The 15,881-nt window shown below is 32.1% G+C and overlaps 1 protein-coding gene across 6 annotated transcripts in view; it reads left to right on the top strand.

Moving 5' to 3' along the window:
• Nucleotides 1–15,881, top strand: part of LOC124359155 (ras-GEF domain-containing family member 1B-like) — a 657,259-nt gene that overhangs the window by 518,881 nt on the left and 122,497 nt on the right. For all 6 annotated transcript variants that reach the window (XM_046811659.1, XM_046811660.1, XM_046811653.1 and 3 more), the window contains one exon: nucleotides 11,495–11,557. In XM_046811659.1, coding sequence (XP_046667615.1) covers nucleotides 11,495–11,557 — 63 coding nt within the window. The remainder of the gene's footprint in view (nucleotides 1–11,494; nucleotides 11,558–15,881) is intronic.

The following is a 15,881-nucleotide window of genomic DNA, read 5'->3' as shown; positions in this document are numbered from 1 at the left end:
TTGATTCTGCTGATTTTACTGACGGTCATTTTGATATTTTTGTTAGAGCAAAATAATGAAACCTATACTTTTTGTGGTTGGTCGTGTTTTGTAATCAGTTTACAAAATGACTATTAATTATTAAAAGTATTGTTTATACAAATCTGTTTTCATGTTGCTTTATATAAATTTCTGCGATTCAAAAAAATATCCCATTGATTTTTTAAATATGAAATGTAGAAACGCATCATATAAAATTAAACACGAGTGTAATGTTTAAAATTGTAACAAGCCACCTGTTACCCGCCGCTTCGCACGCAATTTTTAAAATTAAGGTCCGTTGCGTACTTAGTTAAGCACTTATGATGTAATATGATGGTTTCCTACTACATTTTCTAACCTCAGTAGGCATACGGATGGGTACATATTATTTTAGTATCCATGGTTAGATCACACGTTGAGGGACTAACTCTTATATCAAGTGTTGCTCATGTAGGAGTAAAGTAAAGTAAAGATGTCTCTTTTTAGGAGCATTTCCGTTTTAAGTAAATTATATGTCCGATGCCACACCTGAGTGTGCCTGTTTCTCAAACGAAGAAAATATATTTTACATAGGCCTCAAAACCTACTTTGGTTTAAAACAGCTTATTTCTAGCTCCCATGATCTATACCTGGTATAATATAGTTGTGTTTGCCTCGTGGTTCTGATGAAGGAAATATATCTACTTAGGACCAAACATCCTGCCTGGGTCCAAAAAGTCTACTCCCTGTACGACTCGAAATACTTACGAATTTTATGTAAAGTTCCAATAATCATTTCTGACAGGTTTTGAGTTTTAGAAGTCATGTTTTTTTAACTGTAGTTAAGGAAAGAATGGCTCTTTGAAGCATGCTAGTGTAAAGATGCCACATCACAATGTCAAGGAAGCAAAACAGTTTTGAGTTTTAGAAGTCATGTTTTTTTAACTGTAGTTAAGGAAAGAATGGCTCTTTGAAGCATCATCAGTTAAGTGGCAAGCAGATGCCACATCACAATGTCAAGGAAGCAAAACAGTTTTTGAGTTTTAGAAGTCATGTTTTTTTAACTGTAGTTAAGGAAAGAATGGCTCTTTGAAGCATGCTAGTGTAAAGATGCCACATCACAATGTCAAGGAAGCAAAACAGTTTTGAGTTTTAGAAGTCATGTTTTTTGAACTGTAGTTAAGGAAAGAATGGCTCTTTGAAGCATGCTAGTGTAAAGATGCCACATCACAATGTCAAGGAAGCAAAACAGTTTTGAGTTTTAGAAGTCATGTTTTTTGAACTGTAGTTAAGGAAAGAATGGCTCTTTGAAGCATGCTAGTGTAAAGATGCCACATCACAATGTCAAGGAAGCAAAACAGTTTTGAGTTTTAGAAGTCATGTTTTTTTAACTGTAGTTAAGGAAAGAATGGCTCTTTGAAGCATGCTAGTGTAAAGATGCCACATCACAATGTCAAGGAAGCAAAACAGTTTTGAGTTTTAGAAGTCATGTTTTTTTAACTGTAGTTAAGGAAAGAATGGCTCTTTGAAGCATGCTAGTGTAAAGATGCCACATCACAATGTCAAGGAAGCAAAACAGTTTTGAGTTTTAGAAGTCATGTTTTTTTAACTGTAGTTAAGGAAAGAATGGCTCTTTGAAGCATGCTAGTGTAAAGATGCCACATCACAATGTCAAGGAAGCAAAACAGTTTTGAGTTTTAGAAGTCATGTTTTTTGAACTGTAGTTAAGGAAAGAATGGCTCTTTGAAGCATGCTAGTGTAAAGATGCCACATCACAATGTCAAGGAAGCAAAACAGTTTTGAGTTTTAGAAGTCATGTTTTTTGAACTGTAGTTAAGGAAAGAATGGCTCTTTGAAGCATGCTAGTGTAAAGATGCCACATCACAATGTCAAGGAAGCAAAACAGTTTTGAGTTTTAGAAGTCATGTTTTTTTAACTGTAGTTAAGGAAAGAATGGCTCTTTGAAGCATGCTAGTGTAAAGATGCCACATCACAGATGCCACATCACAATGTCAAGGAAGCAAAACAGTTTTGAGTTTTAGAAGTCATGTTTTTTTAACTGTAGTTAAGGAAAGAATGGCTCTTTGAAGCATGCTAGTGTAAAGATGCCACATCACAATGTCAAGGAAGCAAAACAGTTTTGAGTTTTAGAAGTCATGTTTTTTGAACTGTAGTTAAGGAAAGAATGGCTCTTTGAAGCTTGCTAGTGTAAAGATGCCACATCACAATGTCAAGGAAGCAAAACAGTTTTGAGTTTTAGAAGTCATGTTTTTTTAACTGTAGTTAAGGAAAGAATGGCTCTTTGAAGCTTGCTAGTGTAAAGATGCCACATCACAATGTCAAGGAAGCAAAACAGTTTTGAGTTTTAGAAGTCATGTTTTTTGAACTGTAGTTAAGGAAAGAATGGCTCTTTGAAGCTTGCTAGTGTAAAGATGCCACATCACAATGTCAAGGAAGCAAAACAGTTTTGAGTTTTAGAAGTCATGTTTTTTGAACTGTAGTTAAGGAAAGAATGGCTCTTTGAAGCTGCTAGTGTAAAGATGCCACATCACAATGTCAAGGAAGCAAAACAGTTTTGAGTTTTAGAAGTCATGTTTTTTTAACTGTAGTTAAGGAAAGAATGGCTCTTTGAAGCTTGCTAGTGTAAAGATGCCACATCACAATGTCAAGGAAGCAAAACAGTTTTGAGTTTTAGAAGTCATGTTTTTTGAACTGTAGTTAAGGAAAGAATGGCTCTTTGAAGCATGCTAGTGTAAAGATGCCACATCACAATGTCAAGGAAGCAAAACAGTTTTGAGTTTTAGAAGTCATGTTTTTTTAACTGTAGTTAAGGAAAGAATGGCTCTTTGAAGCATGCTAGTGTAAAGATGCCACATCACAATGTCAAGGAAGCAAAACAGTTTTGAGTATCTGGTTTTCCTCATTAAGGTAGGTCTCATTACAGTGTTTTCCAATTCATTAGAACTTTTAATATCCCACTGGCTATATCTGAAATAAATTATGTAGGGTTTTGTTGTGTTGGATTACACTACTAATCAAGTACTTATTTGATAAAAATAAATGTAAACAAATGTTTCAGTTTATTTGGTGTACATGGCCAATGGCGCAGTGTAGTGGGTACGGCGGTTATCGCAAGATAACCAGATCAAGCAACGCCGAGCGTGGCTGCTGCTTGGACAGGTGACCACTGAGTGATCCTGTCCTTGCAAGCGATCCGCTTGCCCGGCCATTGGTGGTGGTTCGGAAGTCACCTTTAAGCCGTTGGTCCCCAGGTTAAGTGTTAGAGAGGGCTTCTTAGCCCTAACTTCGCCTGGTAAAATAAGACATTCTTTACTTTACTTTACTTTACTTTACATGTAAAACATCAAAGAAGGTTTAAAAGTGTCAACAGCTGTTTAGTTTCTGTTACATTTGCATTATATATATATATATATATATATATATATATATATATATATATATATATATATATATATATATATATAGGCTATGTCATAGGCTATATATTGTCATTAAAATTGTGATAAAATTACTTAACGCGTTTAATTTTTTTTAATAATGCCAAAAAACCGTAATAGTTTTTGCGTTAAATATCTATGTATAACGAGAAATCTGTGTTTGCTTCGCAATTTTGAACAAAACCATTTATTATATGTTATTTCAAATTTTCTCCATGTACCCCAAGAGATTCCTAAAATATTAACGTACTTTAAAATAAATTAATCTTGTGCCCGATGGAGTACACGATAATCAAAGGTATTTATTTAAGCGCCGAATCACATTTATCAAACCACCAACACACGAAAACAAACGTGTACTCAATCGGGCGTACGACGCGTTTTACGAATGTCCAGTATGTACTCGATTGGGAAAACGACGGTATTTGTGAAATATCACGCGAACCCCATACGGTGTGAACGTGTTAAACACATGTCTTTACTGTCATAAAACAATATTTGTATATTACACTTAACGGGAACTTTCAATTAATATTTCCCAACTTTTGAGACCAATATGGGATTTTTGCTACTTCAGAGACCAGTGGGGAGGTAGCACGGAGGGATTGTCGATATAAGAATAGACCTATATTCATACTAAGGATCCATGTAAAATTTTAGTGCAATCAGTGGTATAGTTTACGTTTGGTAGGAAAAAAAAATAAATAAATAAAAATACAACCAATTAGCGTTGATAATTACAATATTAGGTTACCTTTATTTCATGTATAAAGTTTTTTTTGTACATATAACAGATATATGTAATCTATATTGTTATATGTTTTTAATAATATAGTAAAATTTCAACTACTATGTTTCCTGAACTATGTATCCAAAATGTATACAATGATCCATTAATCGACACAGATTCCTGTTGAAGAGTCTTATGATGACATTATGTTATGGTGCTAGTGAACAAACCTGGTGGAACTAAGACATATGTCGCATGGAAGGATGGAGGAGACGACGCGACGTCATCAGTATGGGGAACAATGCTATCAGTGACGCCAGTGTCAAATTAATGTCAGCTTACCCGGCAGGCAGCAGCACTGTCACTCACTACTGACTGCGGCTTAATCAATCCTCGCCTTTCAGTGACTTACATCCTTCTTGGCTAACGACTTTGATTGAAGCACGGTTCCTTTTATGTATCGACTTTAATGAATCACCTCTTAATTAGTTTTAATCCAAAACCTCCCTCTATACCACTGGTGTTTTTGTTTCCTAATATCAGGCGTATATTTTAAAATCGATTTTAAAACTATAGTTGGGCTAAGTCGTAAATAAAAGATTCAAATACTTATGTTGTAGTGTGTATCTAATGTAATATAATTATTTGAATATTTTAAGTTTGATATTGAATTAATTTCTAATTGATATTGATTAACACTTAATAAGTAGTATTTAATTCATGACCCGCTTTATTATAAATTATCTCATACATGTATGTTATCCTAATGTTGTCAAAACCATTATAAATGACAACTCTTGATAGCCTGTTCCAAAAGAGTTATCAAAATACCGGTCAATTGATAGAGAAAAAGTTCGATTGATGTAGTACTAGCAGAGCTAGGTTTTATAACCTCAGATGATCGGAATTACAAATTTACGTCTAATATTTATTGATTAATAAAGAAGAATACCAACCGTTTGTATGTCGGCGTTTAATAGACATTTTGTATATGTAGAGACATTTAGTATATGTAGTTTCAGTTTTGACCTTAAAATCTAGACTATAATTTTATTGTACAATTAAATAGAAATGTATTCTTTATATCGATACTTGTTTGTGGTGCCACAGTGCAACAATGTAATAACAATGTATAGTTACTTTAAAAAGAATATTTGAGCTTATCTTTATTCCTACTAACAAACTTATTAGTTAATTATTTATTCTAAGGCACATTCTACATTGCCCTCATTTTTACATTGTTCAAAGGCAAAAATTTTATATTTGGTTCCTGTTTAGTTCAATACTGGTAAAGAAAAAATAAATTCCAGCGATTAGAAAAATAACGCTGAATATTATTTTAACTAATCATACTATTATTTAGTTCCGTTGAAATAAATATTTCGTACAATATGCCATTCGTTTTGATGTAGCTTTACCAATATAGTTGTCGTAGTTAATTAAAATTTCAAAAAGTTAAGTTAAAATATGTCTTATTTTACCAGGCGAAGTTAGGGTAAGTAGGTAAGAAGTCCTATTGTACACTTAACATGACCAACGGGTTCAAGTCGACTTTCGAAACACCATCAATGGCAGGGCGAGCCGATCGTTCAGCAACCACGTTTGACGTTACTTTATTCAGTTATATTCAGATAAGCACCGTACCCGTCACACTGTTCCATTGACGATAATTTTACCTGTGTTTCAATTTTAAATCCTCCACGCTCAACTGAATTTCTAGGTTTTTATGGGTACGTTGGGACGACTAGAACTTTGGCATAACTTTGGTTATTCAACCATAATAATTTGAGGAATAGGGTTTGTTTACGTGACCACAAAAAACGTGCAGTTGCTGTCTAATTACATACGGATTTTGAGCTCTAATAATATGATATTTTCAAGTAACGAGCCGTCAACATATCCGGGGAGGGGATTTATGTGGGAGGCTTTATTGTGCTGTGTTGTAGAGAGATCAGATCGCGGGATTCGAAGAACGGCTGAGGGAAAGATTAACACAACACCACACAATTATAAACTCGTTTAAAACGTTCAGCTCCGTAATCCTACAAAAGTAGGCGTTTGCTGCTAAATGATTCGTCAGAGCTTATGAGTACAGCTCATATCGAATTTGCTTCGGATTCGGGTGTTAAAAAGTCCTTATATTGTTTTAGTAATATATCAAACTTTAAATAAACAATTAGTCATTATTCATCATAGCAAAGCCTACTACTGTTTATAGACTATAATATGACAGAATAAAGTATATAGTTGCTATGTATTGTAACACAATTATTTTTTTAGTATCGTTGTTTGAGTATGAGTTTTTGTATAAATTACTATGAAACATACCGATCCAATCACATTATTAATATATGTCAATGCTAGATTTGTGTATGATACGTCAAATATTTCACTCAACATATATAAAAACCAGTTTTGATACTTTAACTGGTCCATTAAGTAATTGTTTTTCATTAAAATATATCAGACATCTTAAATATGCTAGTGCAAGTCTCTTTAGTGAGCCAACCTTCAATTTTTCTATCGTATTAGTAGAAGTAAATGCAAGTAACACTACTGTTTTTTATGTGTAAACTTAACAGCACTATTATATTGAATGTTTAAGTAATTAAATGTAAGATATAGTTCAAGTTTTAGTTTAGTTTTCCCTTTAAAAAACTAATGTTGTCTACATGGAGCAAAATTATCTTTAGACGCTTATTTCCGACCTGACCCTCGTTCATAAAACACGATTGCGCATTGAAAACTACTTCCGTAAGCTTAAAAATCTGTATACATGAGAAATTATTATTCGCGGTGTTTAGTAGCAATTTTGATATCAGCAACAAAAATAGATGCGAAAGCCCTAAGGGCCAGATAATCCTTTTTGAATATTTATCGCTGTACATAATGAATTTTAACCCTTGAAGCTGTGTCTCAACCCCGCAACTCTGGCTCGTAATAGGGTAAAAGGAATATTGAGGACTTAAAATCACTGTACTTTTCAAAGCGTTTAAACGAAAGTTGTGTCCAGAAGCAAGTTTAAACATGAAGTTGGCGCCGCGTCGCTATCTGGTGGCAATCTCTGTTCGTGGTACAGCAGATTACTGAAGTAATTAACCGCACTGCGATACCAGCATCATCTCGCGTTTCTCAGGCAACCACACATTAGCTTTCGGGACATTTTAGCGGTGTTGTTGTTTTTATACGAATACCTATTTACCATGTAAGCTCTCACCCAATATTATTAGTACAGTACGAAATGATTAGTTGTAGTTTTACGGCACATGGTATTGGAATTATTGCCAATGTGTTTACAAAATGTTGATAGTTTCTATGGGATAATTCCCAGATATTTACTGTCCAGTCTAACATAAAATAATATAGTAAAACAAAGTTCAGTACTTTTACGTTATGAAAGCAGTAAATATTTTTAATACATTATTTGCGTTATTATGGCGAAGCTTTTATATACTCGTATTATTCTGTACTTACAGTTTCCACTTAGTCATTATGTTAACAACTACTGTACACATGTTGATTTATAAATTTTACTAAATGCACGGTTAAGAACGAATTCTGTTACGTATAATTTGCACACACTGATTTCACGTCGTTTACTTACTGCGGGATGAGTGGAACGTGCTTAGTTGGAAAAATACTACCTTTATTACTTCCGATTTCAAGATAAGGGAAGAAAATCAATATTTAAATCCTCATTTTGTTCTGGAATCTAAATATCTCGAATTTTAATGTATAGTCTTGATGAAATCAAATGGGCATTGATACAATTAAAATAAAAAATTATAGTCACACTTTTGGTGTCACGATTCCGTATTTTAACTATGTTGATGTAAGCAAATGAATTTCTTACCGCGTTCTAGTATTAGGCCTCCTAACTTGTTCTTTTTAATTGTTTTTAATTAAGAAACTCCTTGAGAATAAAAGAGGTTTTGTAGTGAAAAATGGAAGTATGTTCATTGCGAGGATTATATAAATGTGAAGATCTTTACGTTGTTTTAATATGAGATGTGTATCCACTTGGGTAATTATATTTTCAGTCTATACCCACTTACTTTCCGTGACACTTCTTATTTATTATTTTGTACGAGTAGTAATCTTATAAGAATATCCTGAATATCTTATTAATATTTTAATAATAATATTGTGCATTAGTTTGAAGTACCACCGCTTTATGAATGTGTACATCTAGTTGTAAGGGGGATCATATGGTTTGGACTAGTGGTGAATCGGTTATGAGGTATTCGCAGTTGGCCGAGCTGGAGAGCCGGGAATACGCTACAGAACAGTCTCTCGAAGGGATGAAACTACTCTACAACCTACTTTGGAACACAAGTTTCAATCCAACTTTGTCGAGATAGTTTAGTAGTTGGACTTGGTTATTAAAATTTTGTCTTTTAGAAAAACTTGCTCGTCGTTATAACTAATATTGTCTTGACGTTGCAGTGTTCAACTGAATAAAATTGTGCTTGAGAACTGTTGTAAAGAAACATGTAATTTTAATTGCATATATATATATATATATATATATATATATATATATATATATATATGTATATATATATATATATGTATATATATATATATATGTATATATATATATATATATATATATATATATAAAATCATTACAATTACAATATATACATACCATACAATAATTGTTTTCGAGGTGTAGTAAAAGTTAAATAGGTAAGTTAATCAAATTATTCCGTTGTTTAGGTAAGTCAAACTTTTACCTTAAGTTGACTTGGACTATTATGTTCTTAAATTACGTGGAATATTATCCTTACATCCTGTTTAGATTTAAATATACCGTAGTCATTTAATTTGCAATAACATTTGCAAAAATAATAAAAGTAGCATTCAGTTTAATAATATTCAATTATAAAACTTGTGATGTCAATTTATTTAAGTGTACTTTGAATAAATTATTCATTTAATAATTTTTAATACACAGATGCAAGTTAAGTAGTGTGTTGGTCAGGCCAATCTGCAAATTCCAAAGTCAATTATAAAAATGGTAAATGAAAATTATATGCTTAGCTCGGTTTTGTTATATTAACATACCATTTGTCCATCCTGGAATTGTGAGGCACTCCAGTATTCAACAAGTGAACAGATTATCCGGCATTGTCTGTAAGTGACATGGATTTACTGATCTTAGTCACTGCATACGTGATCAGAGAACAATGCAATCAATTATAGTAGATTAGCGTCAGTTAACAGCTATAGACGGCACTGTAGGCAAGGGCATTAATATTAATCCCCCCGCTTGTCACGTTATGAAGTATTATGGCTAATATTTAATCAGCTGGATATTCAGATGGATACCACGCATACTTTTATCCACCAATTGGCATTTCCTACGTCATATATTTGTAGGTATCTAAATTTGTAATCTTTTTACCATTACAGCCACGTCTCGTGTCAGATTTGTCGATTCTTTGATTCTTTTCGGTTTTTAATTCATCGCCTAATCTGTTTTGGTTATAGAGCATTTCTATTTGAATAATAGAGACTGTTGTAAATCCAACAACGTTGATATAAGTTCATTTCCACCCCAATTCGCATTTCTAAAATGGTAATATATTGTAGTCCATGAAAAAGTCAAGATATTTTTGTTAATCTGGTTTGTAATAGCTGTAGGCATCTGTCTCTTTTTTAGTTGTGACTCCTTATTGCAATATTTGAGAGGTACAAAAAGCATTAATAAACCACTATATATATTTCTAACAAAGCCCAGTTGATGGAGGTGGTGGCCACACATTTTAAGTCGTTGGGCTTTTCTGACATGAGAAAGCGCAGGTTCAAATTCTTTTCTTTAAGGTCATTTAAGCTTCAGCGTTAGCTATGCCGGCTTCGAAGTGCACTGGTTTTTATTATTATTATTACATGATTGGACATCCCCGGGATTTGAACCCGTGATCTCTCGGTTAGAGAGCCGAGACTATAACCATTAGTCTACGGAGGAGGACAGGTTCAAATTCTGTCTGTGAAGAAACAACTTTTTATTATTATTGTTGATGTTATTCGTCAACAGTATGTCGACCGGCTCTTCCCTTTATTCTGTTTCATAAGACTGATTTGGCTGCTAAGCATGCTCTATTTGGCAGTGGCTTATGACGATACGTGCAGAATCAATTTAAAAAGGAGTCGGGCTTTCCTTGTAAAAACTATTACATTCCCATTCTGAGTGTCTTCAGTTACCTTATTTTATTTTATTAAACTAAGTAGTATAATTAGTAACAAAGATTTCTTTATCAAATTCAGGCATACCTAAGAGAAAATTGTAGGTCTATTAAAAAATAATGAATTGAACATCATACGTCAAATGTATAGTTTAAGTTTTGAAACCATTTTCAAGACAAATATTTGCAGTAACAAAGGCCATTGAGAAGTTAAGTTTGAAATCTAGTGTCACTCAAACGCTTCGTGCATACAATTCAGAGCTTTGGCGGTATAATGGTTATCGCTTTAGGTTTTGTATGAAAATCGTCCATTCCCAATCAGTGTGTGGCAGGGGATTTTTAGGCACTGGTGAGGGAAATTTGATTTTGCTGCAAGATAAAGAAGTGTTTTTCTTTTTTATATTTCATTTTAATATAAATAGTATTTGATAAATGTATTCCAATTAATATTAAACGTTCTTATCCTTTGGAACAAAATGGCTCATAAAGTGTAGTCAATGTTATTTTATAACAAAGTCCAGCATCAAGCTGGTGATAAAATATTCCGAGTTTACGTCCAACACCAAAGTAAAATAACTACACTGTACGGCGTCATTTTTACTGTAAAGAACTGTTTTATCTTTCCCGCATCCGGCCGGAATAAAAATACATCAAAGTCTATTTAGAAATTACGGTTTGTTCGCTTGATGTGGTGTGGAGCGTTTAACACAAGAAGTTCTATGCTCAGATCTGAAGTGGTTATATGATACTAAACGACAGCCCATTACTGGTTATGCCTAATTACTTTCTCTTCACGGTCAGGGTAATTTATGTTGTGTTTCTCGTGTATTTTTAAATTATAGATGTTTACAAACTAATTTATGAATGGCCTACAACTAGTAAGCATGTGTATTGTATACTGACTGTCAATTGTATAGTAATAAGTCCAATATTTACGTTGTCTGTTTGTAAACAGAAGCTTTGAGTACATTGATAGACTTTATTAGTACCCATTCTGTATATATTGACTTTGTATCAGTTTAATGGATTTAAAATTAGCTGTAAATCCAGTTTATGTAAAGCATGATCACTTGTGAAGGCAAGTCTTATGTTTAATGTTTAATCTTCTTTTTCAGCCAACAATCTTTGGAACTGTAGCGTCGGACCTAACCCCCAAAGAAGGAGGAAACTGTCGAAGGGTGAGTTAAATATACTTGTTATAAATTATTTGTAGAATTAACTCAGTTTATAATTTTTACTTAAATGTTTTTACTTGTTCAATGATTCATTTGCGTACAGTAATTGTTTTTTAATAACAATCCTTCCGTATTAGGAAGGAGTAAACGGCTATTTAAAGTTGCGTAGGTAAAATTCAATTTGGATGATTTGCAATGCGTCTCTTAATTATTTACTATTAAGTAGATAATATTGTTTATACTTTAGTTAAAGGATGTACGTCTTTATTTCAAATAATGGTCTGCTAGTAAAATATTTCACACAGACTTTATCACCCCATCGACAGATTAGTCCTTATATGAATCTATAGAACAATTAAGGTCATTTTGTAGGCTAGTGAATTGCATTCAGCGTTATCTGTGATTTTCTTTTGTAATGTTTATGATAATAACATAAAGAAAATTTTATAATATAAAACTCATTAAGATCACACTTCTCTTAGGCCTTGAAGTTTCCAGACTTATGGAACTTTCCAATGTACATAATGACATCAAGAATGCTCCGGTCCGTATTACATCTATATGAATTCTCATACGGAGCATGATTACGCTCTGAGTCAGGCAACGACAGATACAGGATCGTTAGTTTGTTAAATACATAAAACTGTGAAAGCGCAGTTTGATACACTGTTAGCAGCAATACTTTTTCTACAAAATACAAATTTTTGTTTTTTGAATTTCATATAAAAATTTTAATTTTTCATTGCATTGAATTTTAGCATTTCCCTGTTTGAGGTGGGAGGACTTTTAGGATTAATAATACCTGAAATATTTTGTATCTTGTTAGTAAAATTGGTGACATACACTATATTATTTTTCTTCTTGAAAGGTATTTCGAATAAATATAAGTATTTTATTAATAATATTTTTTAAGTGGCAAAATATTTGGAAGTCGTTATAAACTTGGGAATACGTTTATGTATGAGATATTTAAAAATAAAATTACATATTACTTTTTACGGTCAACACAAAAATGTCACTTTTCCGTTGGATGTTAATTAAAATAAAAGTGACTTAATAATATAACTGCAAAATGGTAGATACAATTATGGGTACTAATCTGGTGATTTCTTGGAATCTTATAATATTTCATACTTATAATAATAATAATAATATATATAATAGAAAATACCGTATTACATAAGATACAAATAGTAGCACTATAAGAGTAGCAATATTCACTATTTACTATTCTGTTTCTTTAAAGTAGTACTGAATAAGGTAATTATTTGTAACATTTTATGATGTCACTTGTCTTTTAATTAATATTCAACGCAAAAGTGACATTTCGTGAAAGTAAAAAGAACATTTCAAGAAGTGAAATTCGGTTTTTTGCAAAGAAGGGCTATAACCGTTATTAAACAGCACTCCTTTTTGTGCCAAAGTAGCAAACCGAGAGTCAGTCAAGTACAGTGGAACAATTGCCCTCGCTGTTAGAAGCATTAGCAATTCAATTGTTGTGCTGTAATTCAGTTAGTCCCTTGTTTTCCTGCGACACATTCTACGCTTGGCCGATAACGTTGCAGACATTTCTTTGTCAAAGAAAAGTTCATTAGCAATTTGCATAGCAACAGTTATAACTCCAGACAAGTTTCGTTAATGAGTACTCTTTTTAATTGCACTTTTCTTAAAATGCTTAGTTTTCCCTGAATTTATTAATTTCTGTATGTATTTATTATCATCTTAGCAGTTACATGCTGCTTTGCTCGCGATATCCTATTGAAGAAACAGGTATGTTATAGACATATCCTCTATAAAGGCATAATAAAAACTTCTTAAAGTATTGATTACCACTGGAAGTTATTCCAACCTCCAAATCAAGTTCAGGATAACTAAAATTTAAGTTTTAAAGACCAGTAAGGACCTCGACCTCAACTGTAGAGTGAAACAGTTTTTATGAGTTAGAAATGGGTCCACTAATAACAGTTTTTGTAATATGCTATATATAGTAATACATATATGGAACAAATAATTATATAGTAGACTTTTTCTTGTTTTCATGATAGAAATATACACATCTCATTCGGAAAGCTGTAGACTTTTGCCAAAAAGTTTCTACTTCCGGCTCTTATAATTTTTTCCCGGTCTAAGTTCTTCCCGGAGTCTTAGTAACGTTTTTATATAGCATCGATGAGGAAAATAAATACATGTGTGTTGCTATGGAAGGTCTCCTTCGGTCTAAAAGCGTCTACTTCTGGCCATTATAAACAACTTCAAGTTCAAGTTATTTTCGCCCCTGTGGTAGCGTTAACATTTTTTACCCGATCAAGAAAATATATACATAATTGATGTATACGTATGTATGTACATAAATGTTATTAATTCAGAGAAGTCTCCTTCATAACAGATACGTTTACTTATCTGTGTTGATGACAGCGAGTATTTTCCCAGTAAACATACAAAATAAAACTCTATTGTAAAATTATAAACTTCAAAAAAAGATTCCACTATTTTCAGAAAAAAATTTCGACTGTAACAATGATGGGTTGGCAATTTTTGAAAACTAGGAAATCCTTATCGGGCTTGATACAACTGGGTGTAATGTTTTATGAATGTAGCTACAAAAAGATATTTCAAGAAAACAAATGTAACCTGAAAAAATACTATCAAAATAATAAACCTATGTAGAATTTAACGAAATTTGTATAGTGCTTGAATTTGGATAGATTAATCTATGGTAACAATGTTTGTATCAATTTTGTTATATACACCACTAAATTATAAAAGGATTAATATAATAGAACATTAGAAGTATTTTTCTTGATAATAATTGATAATAAGAAATATTCAACAACATTAATGTATATTTTACATTTTATCTATAAATAGGTCTATTATATGTTTAACCGTATCATTTTATTTTGATTTTAACACAATGTACTATTGTATATGATTTGCTGTAAAAATGTTAATTGGAAAGCAGAAGAAAAACTGTAAATATTGGAATTTCGCAGTCCAATATATGCCACAACATTGAGGTCGTAAGGCTTCTTTCCAATAAACATGAGATTCCGCGGAGTTCTTCTTTTGGAACAAACCACTTTAGGGGCTTCAAAACGTTTCTTGTGTAACATACGTATACCTTAACCGTTAACATTCTTTTTACATAAACATTTAACCTTAATATAAACTTTCTATTGGTTTGTTACGAAACCCAACGGTTATGGAGTGTTATTTGTGATGGAAGAAACAAAAGTATTAAGACAATGTTTAACATGCAAAGAAAGGTATTTTAACATTCTTTATGGATGTGAGCTAACACTGATCTCGGTAGCAGCACATGGATTCAGATCAATCCCGGTTTGCTCACAATCAGGTATCTACATATTTTTACAAATTGACTTGTTTGACGTGGTTTTTAAACCAAATGCAATGCATTCGATATTACAAATAATTATAAAATCAAAAGTTTTATTAAATTTATATTCTTACATTTGTAATCCTTTTTCAACACTTCTACGTACGCTCACTACTACATTTAAAGAAATATTTAGTTTCTCACCCACACGCCTCAATGTTTTTTTGATATTAGTTGAGGATTAATGACCTGATATTGAATTGTATTGAATGATGTATTGAATCAAACTGACGCACTTTACGTCTTAATAAAGATTTCATAACTTTCGTTATATACTAGCTTGATGTCACTGTTAAATGACTACGAATATTTGTAAAAGTTTAATTTTAAAGTTTGAAAGAAACCCGTAAAATCATCGGATTACGGTATATTTGATCCGGCATAGTTAAACGGAATTTTAAAATTGGTACAAACCTTGTAACAAGTTAATTTCAATATTTATAAATCGGGCACCCAATTTGTGTTAATTTTAAATTGTAATACAGAAACTTGTTTTCTGTCTTGCTGAATGCCGACCAAACTTTCTTTGTTTGAAATCACTGAGGGATAAATGTGATACGTAGTTGTAAATTTTTAAATATACTCGTATTGTTGATAGATATTTTTTTAATCATTCCAAACGTGACGGTGAACATATCATTACCCATTGCACAAAACCTTTGTCATATTTACGTTTTACAATATAATTATAGAAATTGCTCACCTGTTTACATGTAATTAAAGTGATCTTATTTAATGATCGTATTTTAAAATGAGAATTTTCTTAGATTTAAAAGATATTGTGTCAGGTATATTATTGAATGGTAAATAACTTAAATAAGTAAATAATTGAAAGAAAATTATTATAGCCCATGCCAGAAACACTAAATATATATGTGAAACATAAATATAGCTATGTTATTGTTTTAAGTTCCATGTAAGGTTTTAATA

This window comes from Homalodisca vitripennis, chromosome 4, assembly GCF_021130785.1.
Source record: "Homalodisca vitripennis isolate AUS2020 chromosome 4, UT_GWSS_2.1, whole genome shotgun sequence".
Classification (NCBI taxonomy): domain Eukaryota; kingdom Metazoa; phylum Arthropoda; class Insecta; order Hemiptera; family Cicadellidae; genus Homalodisca; species Homalodisca vitripennis.
Note: the sequence above shows the minus strand (reverse complement) of the source record. Positions and strands in the feature narration are given on the sequence as shown.